The following is an 18510-nucleotide window of genomic DNA, read 5'->3' as shown; positions in this document are numbered from 1 at the left end:
AAAAAATTGCAGTTCTTTCTTTCTTTCGTTTCTTTCCTGGGCTGCTTGATGTTTCACTTGCAAGTTGCAACAGAGGGCAAGCTAGACAAATTTTCGTTTTTTACCGAATGTGTTAGGTCATTGCTACTATCACTTGCCAGTCTTGGATCCTCCAACTTATCCTCTGCAAATCTTGTTTCTAGCTTGAAACAAACACTCTGCCTCTTGCTTCAACTATAGCAGGAATTTTACTCATGTTAATTCAAACAAAAATAACAAGGACATGGTTATGTTATTTTAGAACATGTTTCGGTCATTTGTATTATCTCGTGAAAATTTTCGATTCCCGTTGCAACGCACGGGCATTTAACTATATATACTATATGAGTTTATAAACCTCGCCTATCCCGTAAGGACCTCTTTGTAGACGATGTTCCTCGTGTATATCCCACTTTGCTTTGAGCACTTCTTTTTTTTGTTATTAGCCGGAACGGCGAGAATCCTGATGTTCGCCCTCACGATGGCCCTAGATAGCGTAACATATAACTGACCGTGAGAGAACACCGGCTCGGGCAGGTAAATATCGACGTTGGGGATGGTCTGCCCCTGTGCCTTGTTGACTGTCATAGTGAAGCTGGGCCTGACAGGAAACTGCTTCCTTTTAAATTGGAAAGGGAACATCTCATCATCTGAGGGGCATAGGGGGATCCGAGGTAGAAAAACCCTCTTTCCAGCATGTTGCCCTAGCACAATCTCTGCATTGATGGCATTTCTCTGGAACCCCCTGACCACCAACCTCGTCCCATTGCAAAGTCCTTTCGTGAGGTCAATGTTCCTAAGTAATATGATAGGACAGTTCATCTTGAGCTTCAGAATGTGTGGAGGCAGCCCATTAGGTGTCAGCGAGTTAAGAAACTCAGGGGGTAGTAGTTATGGGGATCATCTTCTGCACGATCAAAGCTATGATACACCACCTCCTCCCCTCGGAAGCGATCGGTCATCTTCATATTAACCTGGTCCACACAATCGTTTCGTGTGGACAAGATGGCTCGCGAGGTGATGTAGTTTGGATCCGACATATTATCATCAAGCATTGGAAAAACGTTGTCTATCAGTTTATCAAGGTCTGTGTCCTCCCCTGTATACGGCATGCATATATCATCAGGAAGACATACATCGCCATCACCATCGACCTCCTCAGTGCCACCACCGATGCGCAGTAGGTATTCCGCAAACCACGGGTCAGTTTGTGTCCTCATGTTGCGTACAACCTTTAGGTGACGCATGCAATCCCATAGGTACGACCTACGCAGCGATGCATCAATTATCTGAGCCCTTGACCCCTTTCGAACAACAGGGAGGACCTGCCTGAAATCTCCACCAAACACAACCGTCTTCCCACCGAATGGCAATTCTGGTCGGCTCATTATTTCACGCATGCTGTTGTCCAACGCCTCCACCGCTTGTCTCTTAGTCATGGAGGCTTCGTCCCAAATAATGAGTGAAGTTGTTCGCAGAAGCTTGGCAGTTCCACTCTGTTTAGTGAAGCTACAGAACACACCATCGTCAACACTCAGTGGTATCTTGAAGCACGAGTGCGCGGTTCTTCCACCAGGAATTATGGAAGCTGCAACACCGGATGTAGCTGTTGCCACGGCAATCTTCCCCTACCCTCGTATCGTTGCAAGCAACGCCTTGTACAGAAAAGTCTTCCCTGTCCCTCCTGGTCCATCCATAAAAAACACACCGCCCTCGTCACTGTCAACAGTAGATAGAATCTCATCATAGGCGGCCCTCTGCTCGGTGTTGAGGGAGTCCAACAGAGTTGCGTCCTCATGGTCAAGCTCAATCGTAGACTCCTCAAAGATCTCCCTAGGCACACCGTTTGCCGTGTCATGTGCCTCGTCGATCTCAGGAAGAGGGAATGATCGTATATCTTTACCCATTGACTGTAGCATGTTTCTGATATCTATTAAAACCATTTGTTGGGTCGCGAGTGTGCATGGATTGCTGCGGCGATAGTCTTCAGACATTGCCTCAAAGTGCTTGTTCCAGAGTCCACGCACGTCGCTAGGCTCACAGAATACCAATATTGTTGCGAAGAGCCTTCGGAGCGATGGTGGCATCTGAAACAACTCGGCTTCCGTAAGACACTCATCCAATGTGTTGTCTGCCTCGATCAGGCCCCTTCTCTCTGCGGCTTCACGAAAGGTAGGTAGGATCTTGCCGTAAACCTTCCTTAGGTCATCAAAGGAGGTGGTGCCAGTCACGTGGTTTAGGAGAACCCGCAAATAGTAGCGTTCCCCCTCGACTGGAAGAGCTGACATGATCCTACCAACTTGTCCACCTTCTCGTCTCCTTCGTTGCTAGAATTTTTTATTTTTGCCTTTCTGCCAAGTATACCACTCGGGAAAATCTCGGTACAAGATACCCCGAGCATGCTCATGTACTTTGTTCGCCTTGAAATACTCTGTCAGCATTGACTTATCAGCATCTTCCCGATTGAGCACTTCTTGGATATCTTGGCCCTCTTGAAACGAAACCATGTGCATATTCGGGAGATGAAGTTGTAGTTGCATCACAGGTGGTGAGTTCTTGCTCAGGTCAAAGCCGTATATCCTCCACAAGGCTTCCGGGGGGGTCACCCATCTCGCGTCCCTATACTGCCTGATCTCATCGATATTGCCGTTCCTGTCAGCCTTGTCAGCCTCGTTCACAGACACAGACGCCCGGTCATGGCCCTTGTATATGTACTTGAATAGGTATTTAACGACCTTTATGCTCGAGCATACCTCAACATTGATGTGACAGTTGAACAGCCGTAGGAGGTAAGGGTTGTATGGGACAACCCACCTATTGTCTAGCTCGTGTTTTCGAACCATTGCATGCCGGCCATCATCACGTCTCCTATACACCGGGTAGGAGTCCTTTCCTTGTAAGGTAGTCATGTTGAAAGACCGCGGGTAATGATTCTTGCATGACGGACGGTCCTTCGTGCACGGGCAATCATGGTTCAGCACACCGCAAGGGCCATGCATCATATGCTTGACAACCATCTTGTATAGCTCTGGGTAGTTACGCTTGTCCGGGAGCTCGGCAGAGATGATACAATCATATTGCTCTGGACATGTGAGCTTGTACCGCCCCTTCATGATGAGCAGGAAGTGGGCATGCGGTAGACCCCTCTTTTGGAACTCAACCACATAGACGTAGGCCTTCACCTTGCCAAGCATGTGCTTATCAAGCAACTGCTTTTTTAGTTCCTCTAGCTTCGCCCTGAAAACACGCACGACGAGATCCGGACGATCCTGGGGTATTTGGCTAGGTTAGAGCTCGCGTGTGATCTCATCCCAGCTTGGATTGCATGTCATTGTGAGGAAGACATCCGGCTTCCCATACTTTCGCACTAAAGCCATAGCATCCATGTATCGATGCCTATTATCCCGAGGTTCACTGATAAATGATGTAGCCAGCACGGTCCATTTTCCAACTACGTCCGCTCTACCCTCCCCGGCATGCACGCTGTCCACCAAGCCTTGGTACAGGTCCGCCCTTAACTCCTTCTGATGAGCCCATATGTAGTCCAGCCGCGAGCTTTCGATCTTGATGTATGTGTCGACCGCGAACTGCTGAAAAAGACACTTGCCAAACAGTATTGGGTTGAATATCCCTGGCCGTATCTAGAATTTGTAGCAATAGTAATCCCGCACAGACACGCATAGCCTACCATTAAAATCTGCACAGAGCATATGACATTCAAAGTTAGTGTTGGACATCAACGAGTACTATGCCAAGAATTGACGGTGCAAACATCATCTTTTGAGAACACTAACCTGGGTCCTCATGATTATTACCACGAGCCATACGAGCCGCACGAGCCGCGGTAACCGCATTGATGGACACACCGACCTTTGGGATATCGGGATGCCAGCCGAGTTCGCCTCTAGGGAAAAAGAGAGGGTATGACAGAGCATCATAGCATCCATGATACGATCGGATGCCATATATTTGCTTGTTCTTCCCTTGCAGGATAACGCTATTCTCAAAGTGCCTTCAGCGTTCGCTCCCCTCAACCCAAACAGCGGCCACCTCCGAAGTGGCTGGCATGTTATATGTTCTCTGGTCCAACCTATGATCAAAGTTCAGTGTCACACGGTAGTCATCAAGGTCCTCAACCTGTCCCATACTCCTGAGTTGTTCAGAGTACGGGTTGTCACGAAGTATGTCAACCAGCTTTCTGATAAGTTCCTTGTCTTGCTGGTACTGCTCTTCGCGGCAACGGCGATACCGGTGCTCTAGACTGGGATCATCATCGTAGAAGTAAAGCTCCAAGTGCTTGGGTTCGGTCTCGTCTATACCAAACGACCGTATGTTGTGGTACATTTGGCCGTGGGCACGAAACGTGTAAATACCACTTTTTCTCATGTCAGTGGTCTCACCGTCAAGGTTACAGTATAGTGAAGTGAATGAGAAATGACCATTGAAAAACCTAATGCTTTCACGGTAGTGCCTAGCATCAGCGTCTGAACTCAACCAGAGCCTCATGAGCTCAGGTGGTGTTTCTGGGGTACATAGTTTAATCTTTCCATTACGGCAGCAGAACCCATTTGTCTCATGCTCGAACTTCTTCGCGTTGCAATGCTTGCAGTTTTCAACAGGCTTCAACATGTGCGTGGCTTGGGGTATATTGTCATACACGTGGTCATATGGATCGGGTATGCTAGAGGTAGTAGCTGAGGCATCTTTAGCTTCATCGAATTCGATATCCTCATCATCGGTATCCCCGTCTGAAGTGATTTTTAGCATGAACGAGTTAGATAAGGACGTAGAAGATATGGATGTAAGGCGAAACAATGCCAAAAATGTACCTTGACCAGCGAACATGTAGCCCTCCTCCTCTTCAAAGTCCTCATCGAATACGACGCCATCATCATCACCTATCGCATCATACAGATTTGTATAAGTATATATGATAGCCCTGATTGTATTTTTTTTGAATTACAAAATGAATACAATCAAGGAAATTACCATCATCGCTAATTGGTGGACGTGTTGTTGGCGCCTTGACGTTGGTAGTTTGAGGGGTTAAAGAGGTATTTTCTGTCAATAACAACACGAGTACAATACATCAGGGTATATGTTCTAATGGAATTTGAGGAAAGATCAATACAAGTGAAAACATTACCGTTGTTAACGACACCTGACTGCGGTGGAGGATCTAAACCATTGGTATCTTCTATAGTTAAAGTTGGATTTTCTTCTATTGAGGCATAAGCTTTCTTGTCCCGTCTACTTGCAAAGTGCTCATTACGACGGGCTAGCAATGCTATCCTTTCTCCAGGTGTTACACGTTGTCTGCGTGTTATTTGATTGGCATTCTTCATGTCTGGCATCTGATCTGAAGCTAACTGGATGTAAACAGGTGTTGGTTGGACCGGAGGAATTGACCAATCATTTGTGACTCTGGATCCATGAGGATCAGATGCATCCATAGTAAGGGGAACCACCTCAGGGATATACATTGGGTTCTGCATGGCGATGGAATCTTGGCTCAAAGTGTTGCGCCGCAACTCTCTTCTTGCTTTTTCGCGATCTCTCTTTGCCTGCTTCTCCTCGGGTGTCATATTATGCACCCTCCGACGTTCACGACTTGCTTCAATCTGCTCCTCACTTAGGGTGCTACGTCGCAATACCTCGGAGACCTTTTGACGATCATGTATCACTTGCTTTTGTTCAGGTGTCAGATTTGCATATCGTGCACATTCTCTCACTCGTTTAGCTTCAATTTGCTCGATTGTTAACTCTCCCATCAAATTATTAGGTGGTGGAGTGTGAGTGGCACAATTATCAATGGTTACAGTCTTGATGCTATCAGGGGTACATCGTAGCTGTATTGGCTCTTCTGGCATGCTAATAAGATGCGATGCATTGCGAGCACGCTTATTTCCTAAAATGGAATCACATGCTATCATCAGGAATCTAATATTGTGTGTCGCATTTGTAAGATGCATCCACATGCAAGAACATGGCATCATCATTAAAATAACCCAACATGTACTTAGCTCGATAAATAATAATGTCTGTTGGTTAGAATTCAAAGTACCTGGAAATTGAATAGAGTTCTTTGCTGTCTGAGTTTGATGCTGTTCGGCATCTTTCAAATGGGCTTGTGCTTTCTTATAATGATATGCTTCACGTTGCTTCTTTAGAATTTCATCCCTTTTCAGCGCATACCGTTCCCTGTCCTGTTGCCTCTTACTTTCTTTAGGATCTGCAAGGGGTGTCAGTGAACTGGATGTCTTTGGTGGATCAACATTGCTATTGCCAACCCTATCTGAAAAGGTACAACATGTATTTAGTCACGGAGCATCAAATGTTATTTATATATATAATGAACTCGAAGTAGGCAGAAGTAGTTTTGCAATACTTGTACCAGTAGTGTTGGTTATGTTTCCGAGTGGTGTGCGCCCCCCGGACTTGCTGGATGTTGACATCTGCGAGACAGACTACCAGTGATTATACACTCAGTCATCAAAGTTTCTGAAATCAAGATGCTCTTGTTTTGTTAAGGATAATAAACCAATGTCAAGGCATCAGCTTAGCGTATGTACAATCATATTGTAAATTTTCAAGTCAACCAAAATAAAGGTCACACCAACCATTCTACATTAGCAAAACAATTCATAGAATAGGCTAAGCTTTAAGATAATGTACATGGATTTAAAGACTGACAATAAAGATTACGTTCCTATCTATAACAGTCAAACTCTAACAAGCTAGCTTGAGGATAAGACTAAAAAATCAACCAATTCTATAAGTTCATCACAGCTAAAAATTACAATAAAGAATTAGCTTCATTTACAAAAATGTTTGCCCATTATAAATTTTTCCAAAAAGAATGGTGAAGTTCATGTGTAAATTTAATCCCTTTGCTTTTTTGTACCAGGAGGAAAGTTGCCCTCAGATTCACTGAGACCAGCAGGTCCTACTACATTTTTATAGCTAACTCACCAGCTCACACAGCTAAACCGTTTCGACAGCATTATTAGCAGCTTTGAAAACTTGGTAGTGGAAGTGTGTGATGATAGCAGATGCTCATGGAACTGAACATGGACCTATTAGTCCAGGACGGAGAAGGATATGTTGCTTTTGGGTTCTTATTAACAGCCAGGACTTATCTACATTCTGGGAACTGGAGGTTACTGTTATTGAATTATGCACTTGTCACCATCATTGATTTGAATACGATACCAAATCAGTAATGCCTCAAATTCCAAATTCATCAAGAAAGCCGAGAGACGTTATATACGCTCTTAGCGAAAATGGGCTTCATGACAAACATTGTGAGTATTTGAACTACCTTTTGTTTGTTCCTTGTGTTTGGTACCGTCCTGCTGAAGGGTGGTAGATCTACCTTTAGTGGCTAAAATACTGAAGTCTCATATTCCAACCATCTTTGGCTGCTGAGACAATACCAATCTGTAGTCGTCGGTGATTGAATAAGCATATTCCATTCCTGCAAAACAGCAAAAGTATATTGAACTGCAAATTCGTTCCTGTAAAGAAAAAAATTACTTTTGAGTCCTTTTTGACAGAATGCAACTTCAATAATTGAAGCCAAGATCATTCTTGGTACTTTAACAAGATAGGCTAATTAACACCAGTTCAGTGCCACCGGAACACTAAGTAATTGCAATATCCTTTGTGCATGTCAATTATATGATAAAGAGAGGATTTTATGGTAGCAAAGGCAATTAGCCAACCAAACTGTCGCATTGACAAATTACACTTCAGTAAATAAACTAACAATATAGCTCTAGATCTCTGACTGCGACTATATATGCTAGCTTTGGAAATCTACAATGGAACTCGAGACTTTATGCCACAGTCTTCATATGCTATAAAAGCAAGTAAAGAAGTGGCCCTACTCAAGCACCTGGTGCTAAAAGCAATGTTTATTTTCAGCATAACAGATAATGCAGTTCAGAGGATTTGCAATGCAAATGACTAAATCTCCACAACAGAAATGTAAAGCCAACAGAAATGGACCAATGACGATTAAATTAGAGAACTCGTAATACACAAGCAAGAAAATTCGCCTTCATTGCAGTTCCAGCAACTGCAGTTCCTTCAGCGAGATGCGAACCAGCTAAGCTCTAATTTAATCGTCAGCCACCTAGCAGTTCCTTCATAAGGGCAGTGACGCAAATCAATTGTCAGATCTAATCCTTTTTAGTAGTGTAAGTAGAACATATGCACATAAATGGGCACCTCAGCTCCCTGCTTCTAATCAAAAGAAATCGACACCCGGCTCCAAAAGACACCACACTCATGCAAACTTAGCTATTGCGAAAGGTGCGGAGTTCAAGTGAACTGTATTCTCTAACTTTTTAAAACCAGAGGAGAGAATTCTTCTTAAGAGAATATGACACTGCTAATTTCTTTGTTCTCTTTGTAGATTGAGAAGATAGGTACCCATGGATAAGGAAATTATGAAACGGCAGTAAAACAGAGGGCAAGCGATTTATCTACAGGGGAGATCAATTTGACGAAGGACTAAGCGACACACAGTTTTCAGAAGAATAATTGTGGAAAGTAATATACTATGCACCAGTCATCGTAATCAAGAACTTAAGAAGCAGAATCAAATGAAGGGGCCCTGGTTGTAGCAGATCAAAGGAGAATACCTTAGAAGCGGATGAAGTGGACCTTGGGAGGAGCAGGGGTGGGCGGCGGCACGGGGTGGCGGAGGTAGACCTACGGCGGCGGTGGCAGGGAGAGGGGGAGGCTAGAGGAGCAGTCGTCCATGGCGGTGGGCGGCGGATGAGGATGGAATTGGACTGGGAGAGACGGGGAGGATTGGGGGGGAGGTCACCGCCGCGGCGCGATCGGTGCAACACTAGGGCTGGTTGGTTTTTCACGGTGCTAGCGATCCCCTTTTGCTGTTGCGGCTTCTGCTCCTGCTGCGACGACCGCGAGGGGAGCGGTACCGGGACGCGGAGCGCGTTGCAGATGGGGAAGGGGAGAGGCGGCGCTTGCGTGGCGGGAGAGGCGACGACGACGAGAGGGCGGGGGCGGGGTTGGGGATTTTGGCGGATCGAGAGGAGAATAGGTGATGCGAAGGATCCGCGAGGTATCGTGCGGTCGAGGAGATGGGCAGAGGAGGGATCGAGAGGAGATCATGCTGGCTAGCGGTGGACGGGGTGGCAGAGGAATCGTAGAGGAATATTCTGGCAGAACAACATGCTTTACAACTTTTTTAAGTAGGGTAGATTGCATGTAGGGGCTAGGGGCCAAATGCGTCTGACACCTGAAGGTGTACTTTAGTTACCGGATGAAAGCGATGAAAGCGCAATTCCACAGCTTACAAAGCATTTTATATTTTTCGCACGGGCACAATTTACAGTATGACTGTTTCTGGTCTAAGTTGATGAAGTTTAAGATTAGTTACATCATAGATTTTTAAATAACTATTTAGTTTACTGTCACAATTATAACAAGTTATATTTTATTAGCTTGTGGATTCTAAGTCATACACTTAGTGTTTTTTTTACTTACTTTGTCATAATTGTGACTAAGAATTTATTAAGCCATACTTAATTAATCTTAGATATGGCAAATTTATACACGAACCAAACAGGCCCTACATAAAGGGATCTGTGATTTCGTAAGAGGATGTTGAATTAGAACATTTAAAACTAATCGGTTTTAAAACCTTTATAATATAAATCTATATCAATTTTATCTAAACGTGCTATAAGTTCATCTAGTGTGTCTACTTTACCGTTTAAAAAGGTTTACAACTTATAGCTAATCCTAGTAAACTATTTTAGAAAGTTAAACATGCAAAGATGGATTACAAGTATGTAAATACGAAAATATAAAGATAGTAGAGAGAGCAAATTTGGCATAATAGATTTTTATCATATGGTATCGATGGTATAAACGCCACCCTTAGTCTATGTTAGAGCAGTCACTTAGGCTATAGCTCTCGGATAGTACCCGGTCACGACCTTTGAGCCACCTAAGCCTCAAGTAGGTTGAGCTAATAAGCTGCCAAGGCAAGGTCTTACTATAAACCTCCCTTCCGGTCACTTGTCGCTATCTTTACTTCGAAGCTTGAGCCACTAAGACAATGGTCTTCACATCCCTACACAAAGCGTCTTGCCGCTGCTCCACACTAAGTCAAAGTGTTAATAAGCATGAGCTACTAAGGCTCACGGTGCCATCGAGTCACCAAAACTCCAAGGTACTGACGTATCACTGCTTGATCCCCTCTCTAGGCAGCAACACCTAGCTTATGCTTAATTATCTTAAATGATCGCTTTTAGTACTTTGGTATCTTTGATGTCTTCTCAAGTATCTATGAGCTTCCTTTAACTCTAGCACCCTCAAATGGCCGAGTGAGGGGTATTTATAGCCTCAAACCCACAAACTAGCTATTGCTCTAATGGCCTAAAAAGATTGTGAACCCCAGATGATCCGGAATGTACAACAATAGAAACTAGTCATTGGACCCACACTCAAACTCATTGTGAACACTGGATATTCCGGTGTTACCTTAAACTCTATCACTAGATTACCCGATGTGTATACTTGAGCCTCACTTCTCACTATATATTTGTCTGGTGTATATAATCTTCTGATCACCGGACCATCCGGTATGTACAACTCCACTCTTCATTAAAAATATTCTAAAAAATACTCTGGTGAAGCCTCTTATGTATACTCCTCTTCATCGCTGGACCATCCGTTGTGTACAACTACTCTGCTACGAGAATGCACCTCTTAAAAAAAATACTCATGTGTGTACATCACCTCAACACCGGACCATCTGTTGTGTTCTTTAACTTTTTCTTCTGTATCAAAACACTCCGGCATGTATACAAGCACCGGACCATCTGTTGTGTTCTTTAACTTTTCCTTCTGTATCTAAGCACCAGACCATCCGATGAGTGCAATTTTTCTCTGAGCTCGTCCGGTTCAAATTTTCTTGAGTTCGGCTTTGGTGGCTTCTTCATGTATTGCATCCGTGAGACCTACTAAAGCATATACTTGACAAACATGTTACTCCTATTGACTATATTGTCATTAATCACCAAAATCGCGTACATGCCTAAAAGGGTCATGTTCGCTATAACCTCCTCCTTTTTTATGATTGATGATAACACAACCAAATCAAGTGGCAAAACATAAATGATATCAAATGTTAAGTGCATAAATAATGAATGACAACAATTTATAAAGTGCATAAGACCGTACCACTTTGCTTGGATGCATGGTAAGAACAACCAATGATACTAATTGTACCGAAACTAATAATACCAATTGAAAGTGTACCAAAAATACCAACTGAAGATGGATCAATTATAAAAAAAGATCTCATCTTTATAATACCTTGTTCTTACCTTTACTTTTATCTCTTTTTTGTTGTGAGTGTCATGGAGACAATTCTCTAATTTCTCCATCATCATTGTCTCCCTTGATCGACCCATACAAGAACTCTTTGTTTTGTGCACTTCTTGCCTTGATATCACTTTAATCCTTCTATGTGCATTTTTTGCATCATACTTCTTCATTTGTCAACAATCTTGCATCACGCAACTTGAACCTGATTTGTTCATCAAAATTCTCTCCATTTATCAACGATCTAAAAAAGGCTACAAATACATGTTGAACTCGAGGAAAAATGATAGAGAATATAGGAGAGATCTTCATGAACTACGTTCCAACAAGATGATAACACTTGTAGACATCCAATTAAAAGGAATGATATCAACTGCAGGGTAAATGATACCAATCGTATGTATGCATGCTAACTGTAGGAATACAATTGAAATGATCTACATTGATACCATTTGAAATGAAAACACATGGATCGCAGTTCATGAAACTCACATAATATGATAAACTCCTCCTATTTATGTGTATACATATGATACCAGTGAAATATATTCACAACATAGATAATATGTAGAGATAGGAATTTTAAGCCATAGTATATATAGAGGTAGCTTAAGAGATAAAATGAATTGACAATAATATCAATTGATGAATAAGCATTGCATACATATGTGGACTTGTAGATTTCTCCGTGAGACTACAAAAGATACCACTTGTAACACATGTTAGTCTTAATATCACAACCTATAGGATATGCTCTCCCTAAATGTGTGCATATAAGTGTCAAATACTTATGAGAGATATGCACCTATCATTAATAATAATAGAGAATTTATCATATAGATTGGACTCATGGCACATAAATAAAAGACTTGAAAATAAGTGTCATAAAAAGAGACTACAACTAATAATAAACTATGTAGGTTGCTTATAGGATAGAGAGAAGTACAAGCAACCTACCATATGAAAAACTACACTAGGCATTGCAAAGAAATAAAATATGCACATGCAATCCTAGACAAGGCAAATGTACTAGATACAAAACAAAACGTATGAATAAAAATCTAGCTAACATTACCTTTTTTACCTTTGATGAGGGATTTTGGGTATATGATGATCAATATTTTTATCAATGTGTCCAATCCTGTACATTTGACTTCGTTGCTTGAACATTCACTTCATTTTGTGCGTCAAGTCTCCAAATCCCCTAAGGCGACCCGTGGACTTTAAGTCTTCTTTGGAACCCAAACCGGTTAGAACCCCTTCATGTTGGTGAAGACTTCCTTAGACACATAAATAGCTTGGTTCCACCTCTGGTCCTTTCTCTCAACCATATGTGCAACCACTTTACTACTTTCCTTTTTCTTGAGTTTATAGTGGTTGCTCTTGGTTTTAATCTTGTAGTTGAGTTTGGTGTAGATGTTAGAGGTCTTATTTGAACAGTTCATCATCTTCTTCTTCTCCTTGATCTCCTTCTTGACTTTCTTGCATTGGAAGGACATGTGACCTTCTTCATGACACTTGAAACATGTCACAGTAGATGTCACACCCGGTTTTAACGGCCAAAACCAAGTGCGGCTTATGTGTGCCCAGGAAGTTTAACACACATAAGGATGTCATAGGTGAAATAACAAAAGCAATACTTTATTCAATTAAACGTTCACCTCTTACAATAAAATACTTCACCTAAGCAACTTCAAAATTAACCTAAACGACATCATCTAAACGACGGCAGCGGAATGAAAGCATTGGCGACCAAAACTCCACAGGCACCGACTGGATGATACGCTCCTTAGAACACCAGGTCGTCGTCTTGGAAATCCTCAAAGTCTTCCACTGAGCAGCATATGTTTTTGGTAGGAGAAAGCAAGGGTGAGCACATAATGTACTCAGCAAGTGTGGGAAAATAATGACATGCAGGCTTATATCAAGAGTAGGCTAACATAAGGTATTATTTGCGTAAATGCGAGTAATGAAAACTCATTTGGACTCAAAAGCATTAGACATGTATTAAGTGAATGTAACCCAACTATCCATCATTTAGCATACAAGGTTCCCCACCCTGCATACCACAACCGTCTAGTACTCCCTGTACTAAGACCAAAACCACAACATCTAGTACTCCCTGTACCAGAACCAAAACCAAACCACCATCTAATCATGTGAGGATCCAAGTCTCTCATATCCGTGAGCACGGCTGTTATAACAGTTTTACATTCTGCAGAGTTTGTCCAACTTTACCCACGAGTCAGAGAATTCCATGTTGCCGTGTTTGCAAGACACTTAACACACGCCAATGGTGTGCCGTCAAGAATCACTGTATGACACTTTCCACTAACCAGAGACTAATCCAGTGCATGTTTGCCCACTAGGTTTCACCGCCAGGCTTTACGCAAGCAAAGCTCCTACCCAGAAGCCCCCTTTTGTGCTGACCCAACGCACACTAGACAGACTCTAATCAGTATGTCACACCTTACCCATATCAGCCTCGTGGTTGGTACGTTACTTCTTGGCTGGTGGCTCCACGAACCGGTCCTTACTTAGGTTACTTGAGCAAACACTAAACCAACGTCATAACCATGATAACTATCACCAACATCCCTATGCTCAAGACCTAAGGTTCCATGTTGCTAAAATATTATCATATTAACCATCATTACTGCATATGTTCATTAGTCAAAATTATGACACTTCCCAATATCCCAAAAGCAAGGCTAAGCAATCTACCCATAAAAGACTCCTAACCATAAACCATCTAGGTTCCAAGGGATGATAAGGGAATATCTCGGGAAAAACCCTAACATAGGTGACTACCCATCATATTGACAGACATTGCATGCAGTTTTGTAAAACAAAACATTTAAAATGTAGGTTCAATATGATCAAGGACACTTGCCTTCTCCTTGCTGCTGCTCAGTGTATTCTTGCTCCTGGTCTTGATGTTCTTCAAATTGATCCGAGACGTTATCGGCTAATCGCACAATTACCGGCAAACAAACAAACAAGATACACTAAGAACAGAGCACAAAACAAAAGAACAACAAGATAAAAACTGGCTAAAAAGAAAGAGCACTGAAAAACGAATCCATCGACGCAAGAATCGCTTAAATCGAAGTTACGATGGAAAAGTTAGGGTTAAAACAAGTCTAGGGTTAAATCTGGAAAAAAAGAAAAGGACTTAAATTGAATTATCAGAAAGTCCAGGGACCTTTTTGTAAAAATAGAGGGACCAAAATGTAATTATGAAAAAGTATAGGGACCTAACTGTAAAAAGATAGGGCTCTTTTTGTTATTTCAGAAAAGTTTAGGGGCTAAATTGAAAAATTACCAATTAAAGGAATTATCAGATTTATTTTTATACTGAAAAAGGTTTGAATTACTGACTGGGTAGCTCAGGCTGACGTGGCATGGTGACAGGGGTGACACATCAGCAGAAAGGTTGAGGTGGCGGCTGAGGTGGATGGGTGACATGGCATGGCTGCTGACTGGGTTAAGTGGCAACACGTGGCAGCTTCTGATTGGTTGACCGAAGGGGTAAGAACAGATCTAATCTGGGCCGAGGGCTTCGGATCCTACGGCTGGGGAAGGTTTAGGCGGTCGGCAGGGTGTTCTTCGGTGGAGCCGAGCTCGGGCACGGCGGCGTCTCACCGGAGACAAGCGCAAACCTCGTTGCCGGCCTCGGACCACGACGACAAGCGGCGGAAAAGCATCAGGAGGGAACGGCGATCTCGTTTTGGGGCTTACCGGAGGCGGCGCGTCACGGGAAGGTGGTCGGCGACGGAAGGGGGCGGCGGCTGCTTCGGGAGCTCGTCGGAGAAGGCTCTCCGGTGGCACAGAGATCAAATCGACGGTGGGAAAAGCTTCTGTGGTGGCAGGCACTCGCGATGGTGGGCTCGGGATGTGCTGCGATGCTCTGGAGCGGCGTGTCGGCAAGCTCGGTCAAAGCGGTGGCGAGGGCAGCGCGGCGAGCTCTGAACTCAGCGTCTAAGGCTCGGGTTTTGGCGAACTCTGGTTGAGATGCGTTCGGGGAGGGAGTCTCTGCTTATATAGGCAGCTCGGGGTGTCCAGGGCGACGGCGCAGTGAGATCAACTCGGACACGGCGGCGGGGAGATGCATCCGAGCTCAAATCCGCGATTTCCTTAGAGATAAGGTCGGCTAGAGATAGAGGGGATCCCGGGGGTTTGATTTGGCATCTCTCTAGAAGCTCTCGGGTTCGGTTTGGCCTCGGATTCGAACGGAAATCAGCGGCCGGCGCGTTCCCATCTCTGAGTCGGAGTCCGACTGAAGGAGGAAGAAGGTCCTGACATGCGGGACCCGCATGTCAGCGACTCGGGTGGGCGGTTCGGCATGCGGGGATGGCGCGCGGGGATGGGCCGAGGCAGGCGGCCTAGGTGGGAGGAGAAACCGGCGACGGCTGGGCCGAAGCCGAGGGGAAAACGGGCCAAAAAGAGAAAAGACGGCCCACAAGGGATTTTATTTTTTTTCTTTTTCCTATGAATTCAAATCCAAATTGAAATTCAAAATCCTGGCAAAAACTCTTCAAACAAATTCATCAAAAATCAAATAAAAATCTTATTTGCCTAATTCAGCATGAATGCAAGATATTCACTTATATCCTATGTCATTTTCTTTTTCTTTCATATAAAATAGGGTTTTCTTCTCTTTTTAAAATAAAATATTTAAACTCATTTGAACTTTAACAAATATTGAGAACAATTTGGAATTAGAAAAATTAGGGTGTTACAAACCTACCCCCCTTGGAATGAATCTCGCCCTCGAGATTCACCTGGAACAGAGAAGAGATGAGGAAACTCCGCTTTCAGATCTTCTTCCCTTTCCCAAGTTGCTTCGTCTTCCGAGTGGTGACTCCATTGTACTTTGCACATTGGGATTACCTTGGTTCTGGTTACTCTTTCCGATCTTTCAAGAATCTTCTCAGGGTATTCTATATAGGAGAGATCTTCCTGAACGTCTAATTCTTCCATAGGTAATTGCTCTTCTCGTACTCGAAGACACTTCTTCAACTAGGAGACATGAAAAAACATCATGCACATCTGACAGCTGAGGTGGTAAATCTAACTGATAAGCCACTTCTCCCCTTTTATCCAATATCTTGAAAGGTCTGATGAATCTTGGTGACAACTTTCCTTTAACCTTAAATCTACGGAGACCCCTCATTGGCGAGACCTTAAGATAGACGAAATCCCTAATTTCGAAAACCAATTCTCTTCGTCTATTATCCGCATAGCTTTTCTGGCTGGACTGTGCAATCCTCAGATTTTCCCGAATCACCTGAACTTGTCTTTCTGCATCTCGTAGAACTTCTGGGCCAAAAACCTGACTCTCTCCCGTCTCATTCCAGAACAGCGGTGTTCTACATTTCCTCCCATACAAGGCTTCAAAGGGAGACATTTGGAGGCTTGTCTGATAGCTGTTGTTATACGAGAACTCTGCATAAGGTAAACTTTTGTCCAAACTTTTTCCATACTTAAGAGCACATGCTCTCAGCATATCTTCCAATATTTGATTTACCCTTTCTATTTGACCATCTGTTTGAGGGTGATAGGCAGAACTAAAATTCCACTTCGTGTCCATAGACTCATGTAGCTTCTGCCAGAACTTAGAGGTAAACTGAGTTCCTCTATCCGAAACAATCTTCTTTGGTATTCCATACAGACATACTATTCTTGACATATACAGCTCTGCTAGTTTAGCTCCACTATACGTGGTTTTTACTGGGATGAAATGGGCGACCTTTGTGAAGCGATCAATTACCACCCAAATAGAGTCATATCCACTCTGGGTACGGGGCAATCCAACGATAAAATCCATTCCAATTTCTTCCCACTTCCACTCAGGTATCTTCAAGGATTGCAGCAAACCTGCTGGTCTCTGATGCTCTGCTTTGACCTTTTGACAAGTATCACACAGAGCTACATATTCTGCAACTTCTCTTTTCATTCCATACCACCAATAACGATCCTTAAGATCATGGTACATCTTGGTACTCCTAGGGTGAATGGAGTAAGCTAATTCGTGAGCTTCTCTCATAATCATCTTTTTAATATCCTCTCGGTTAGGTACGCAAACTCTCTTTTTGAACCATATTGTTCCTTGACTATCTTCCGTGAAACCTGGAGCTTTATCCTCCTTAATAAGCTGTCTAATTCCCTTGAGCTTCTCATCCTCCAATTGACCTTTCCGAATTTCTTGTTCAAGGGTACAATCTAATTCCATGGTGGTTGTTTCCATGTCTGCCACAAATCCAAGGATGAGCTTTTTGAACTCTTTCCATAACCCAGGTTGGTTATCTTGAACCATCATTGAATTACAGTAACCTTTCCGGCTCAAGGCGTCGGCCACGACATTTGCTTTTCCTGGGTGATAGTGTATTCCCACATCATAATCTTTAATTAACTCCAACCATCTGCGCTGACAAAGGTTTAGATCCGGTTGAGTGAAAATATACTTCAAGCTCTTATGATCCGTGTATATTTCACATCATTTTCCAATGAGGTAATGCCTCCAAATCTTCAGAGCATGAACCACAGCTGCTAGTTCTAAATCATGGGTGGGGTAGTGCTCTTCATGCTTCCTTAATTGTCTTGATGCATAGGCCACGACTCGACCTTCTTGCATGAGAACACATCCAAGTCCTTGTCGCGAAGCATCACAGTAGATGTCAAAGTTCTTGCTAATATCAGGTAGTACTAGCACTGGGACCGTAGTCAATGTCTTCTTCAACTCCTCAAAACTTGCCTGACAAGCAGGATTCCATTTAAACACCACATTCTTCTGAAGCAAAGAGATAAGAGGTCGGGCTATCCTAGAGAACCCTTCTATGAAGCGGCGATAGTACCCTGCTAATCCAAGGAAACTTCTGATTTCTGATACGTTGGTCGGTGGTAACCAATTCAGTACATCCTTCACTTTACTAGGGTCTATCGCTACACCTCCGGCGGTCAAGATATGGCCAAGGAACGCGACTTGATCTAACCAAAAATCACACTTGCTAAGCTTAGCATACAGCTGATGTTCTCTGAGTGTCTGTAGCACAATTCTCAAATGTCCTTCGTGTTCTTCTTTGCTTCTGGAGAAAATTAGAATATCGTCAATGAACACCACCA

At 43.3% G+C, this 18510-nt stretch overlaps 3 protein-coding genes across 3 annotated transcripts; all 3 read right to left on the bottom strand.

The window, feature by feature from the left end:
• Window positions 1-381: 381 nt before the first annotated feature.
• Window positions 382-1457, bottom strand: LOC133923113 (uncharacterized). Its single transcript, XM_062368559.1, has 2 exons — window positions 949-1457; window positions 382-814 (listed from the first exon to the last, which is right to left on the bottom strand). The coding sequence occupies exons 1-2, from the start codon at window positions 1455-1457 to the stop codon at window positions 382-384; spliced, it is 942 nt and encodes a 313-aa protein (XP_062224543.1).
• Window positions 1458-1646: 189 nt separating this feature from the next.
• Window positions 1647-3872, bottom strand: LOC133923112 (uncharacterized). The gene is made up of 5 exons (XM_062368558.1): window positions 3813-3872; window positions 3707-3715; window positions 3379-3608; window positions 2430-3255; window positions 1647-2345 (listed from the first exon to the last, which is right to left on the bottom strand). The coding sequence occupies exons 1-5, from the start codon at window positions 3870-3872 to the stop codon at window positions 1647-1649; spliced, it is 1824 nt and encodes a 607-aa protein (XP_062224542.1).
• Window positions 3451-7382, bottom strand: LOC133922198 (uncharacterized). Its single transcript, XM_062367414.1, has 6 exons — window positions 7340-7382; window positions 6413-6473; window positions 6083-6309; window positions 5008-5079; window positions 4848-4916; window positions 3451-4766 (listed from the first exon to the last, which is right to left on the bottom strand). The coding sequence occupies exons 5-6, from the start codon at window positions 4861-4863 to the stop codon at window positions 4033-4035; spliced, it is 750 nt and encodes a 249-aa protein (XP_062223398.1). The 5' UTR covers window positions 4864-4916; window positions 5008-5079; window positions 6083-6309; window positions 6413-6473; window positions 7340-7382; the 3' UTR covers window positions 3451-4032.
• Window positions 7383-18510: the final 11128 nt, after the last annotated feature.

This window comes from Phragmites australis, chromosome 6 (genome assembly GCF_958298935.1).
Source record: "Phragmites australis chromosome 6, lpPhrAust1.1, whole genome shotgun sequence".
Lineage (NCBI taxonomy): Eukaryota > Viridiplantae > Streptophyta > Magnoliopsida > Poales > Poaceae > Phragmites > Phragmites australis.
This window is presented reverse-complemented; position numbering and strand designations above follow the sequence as displayed.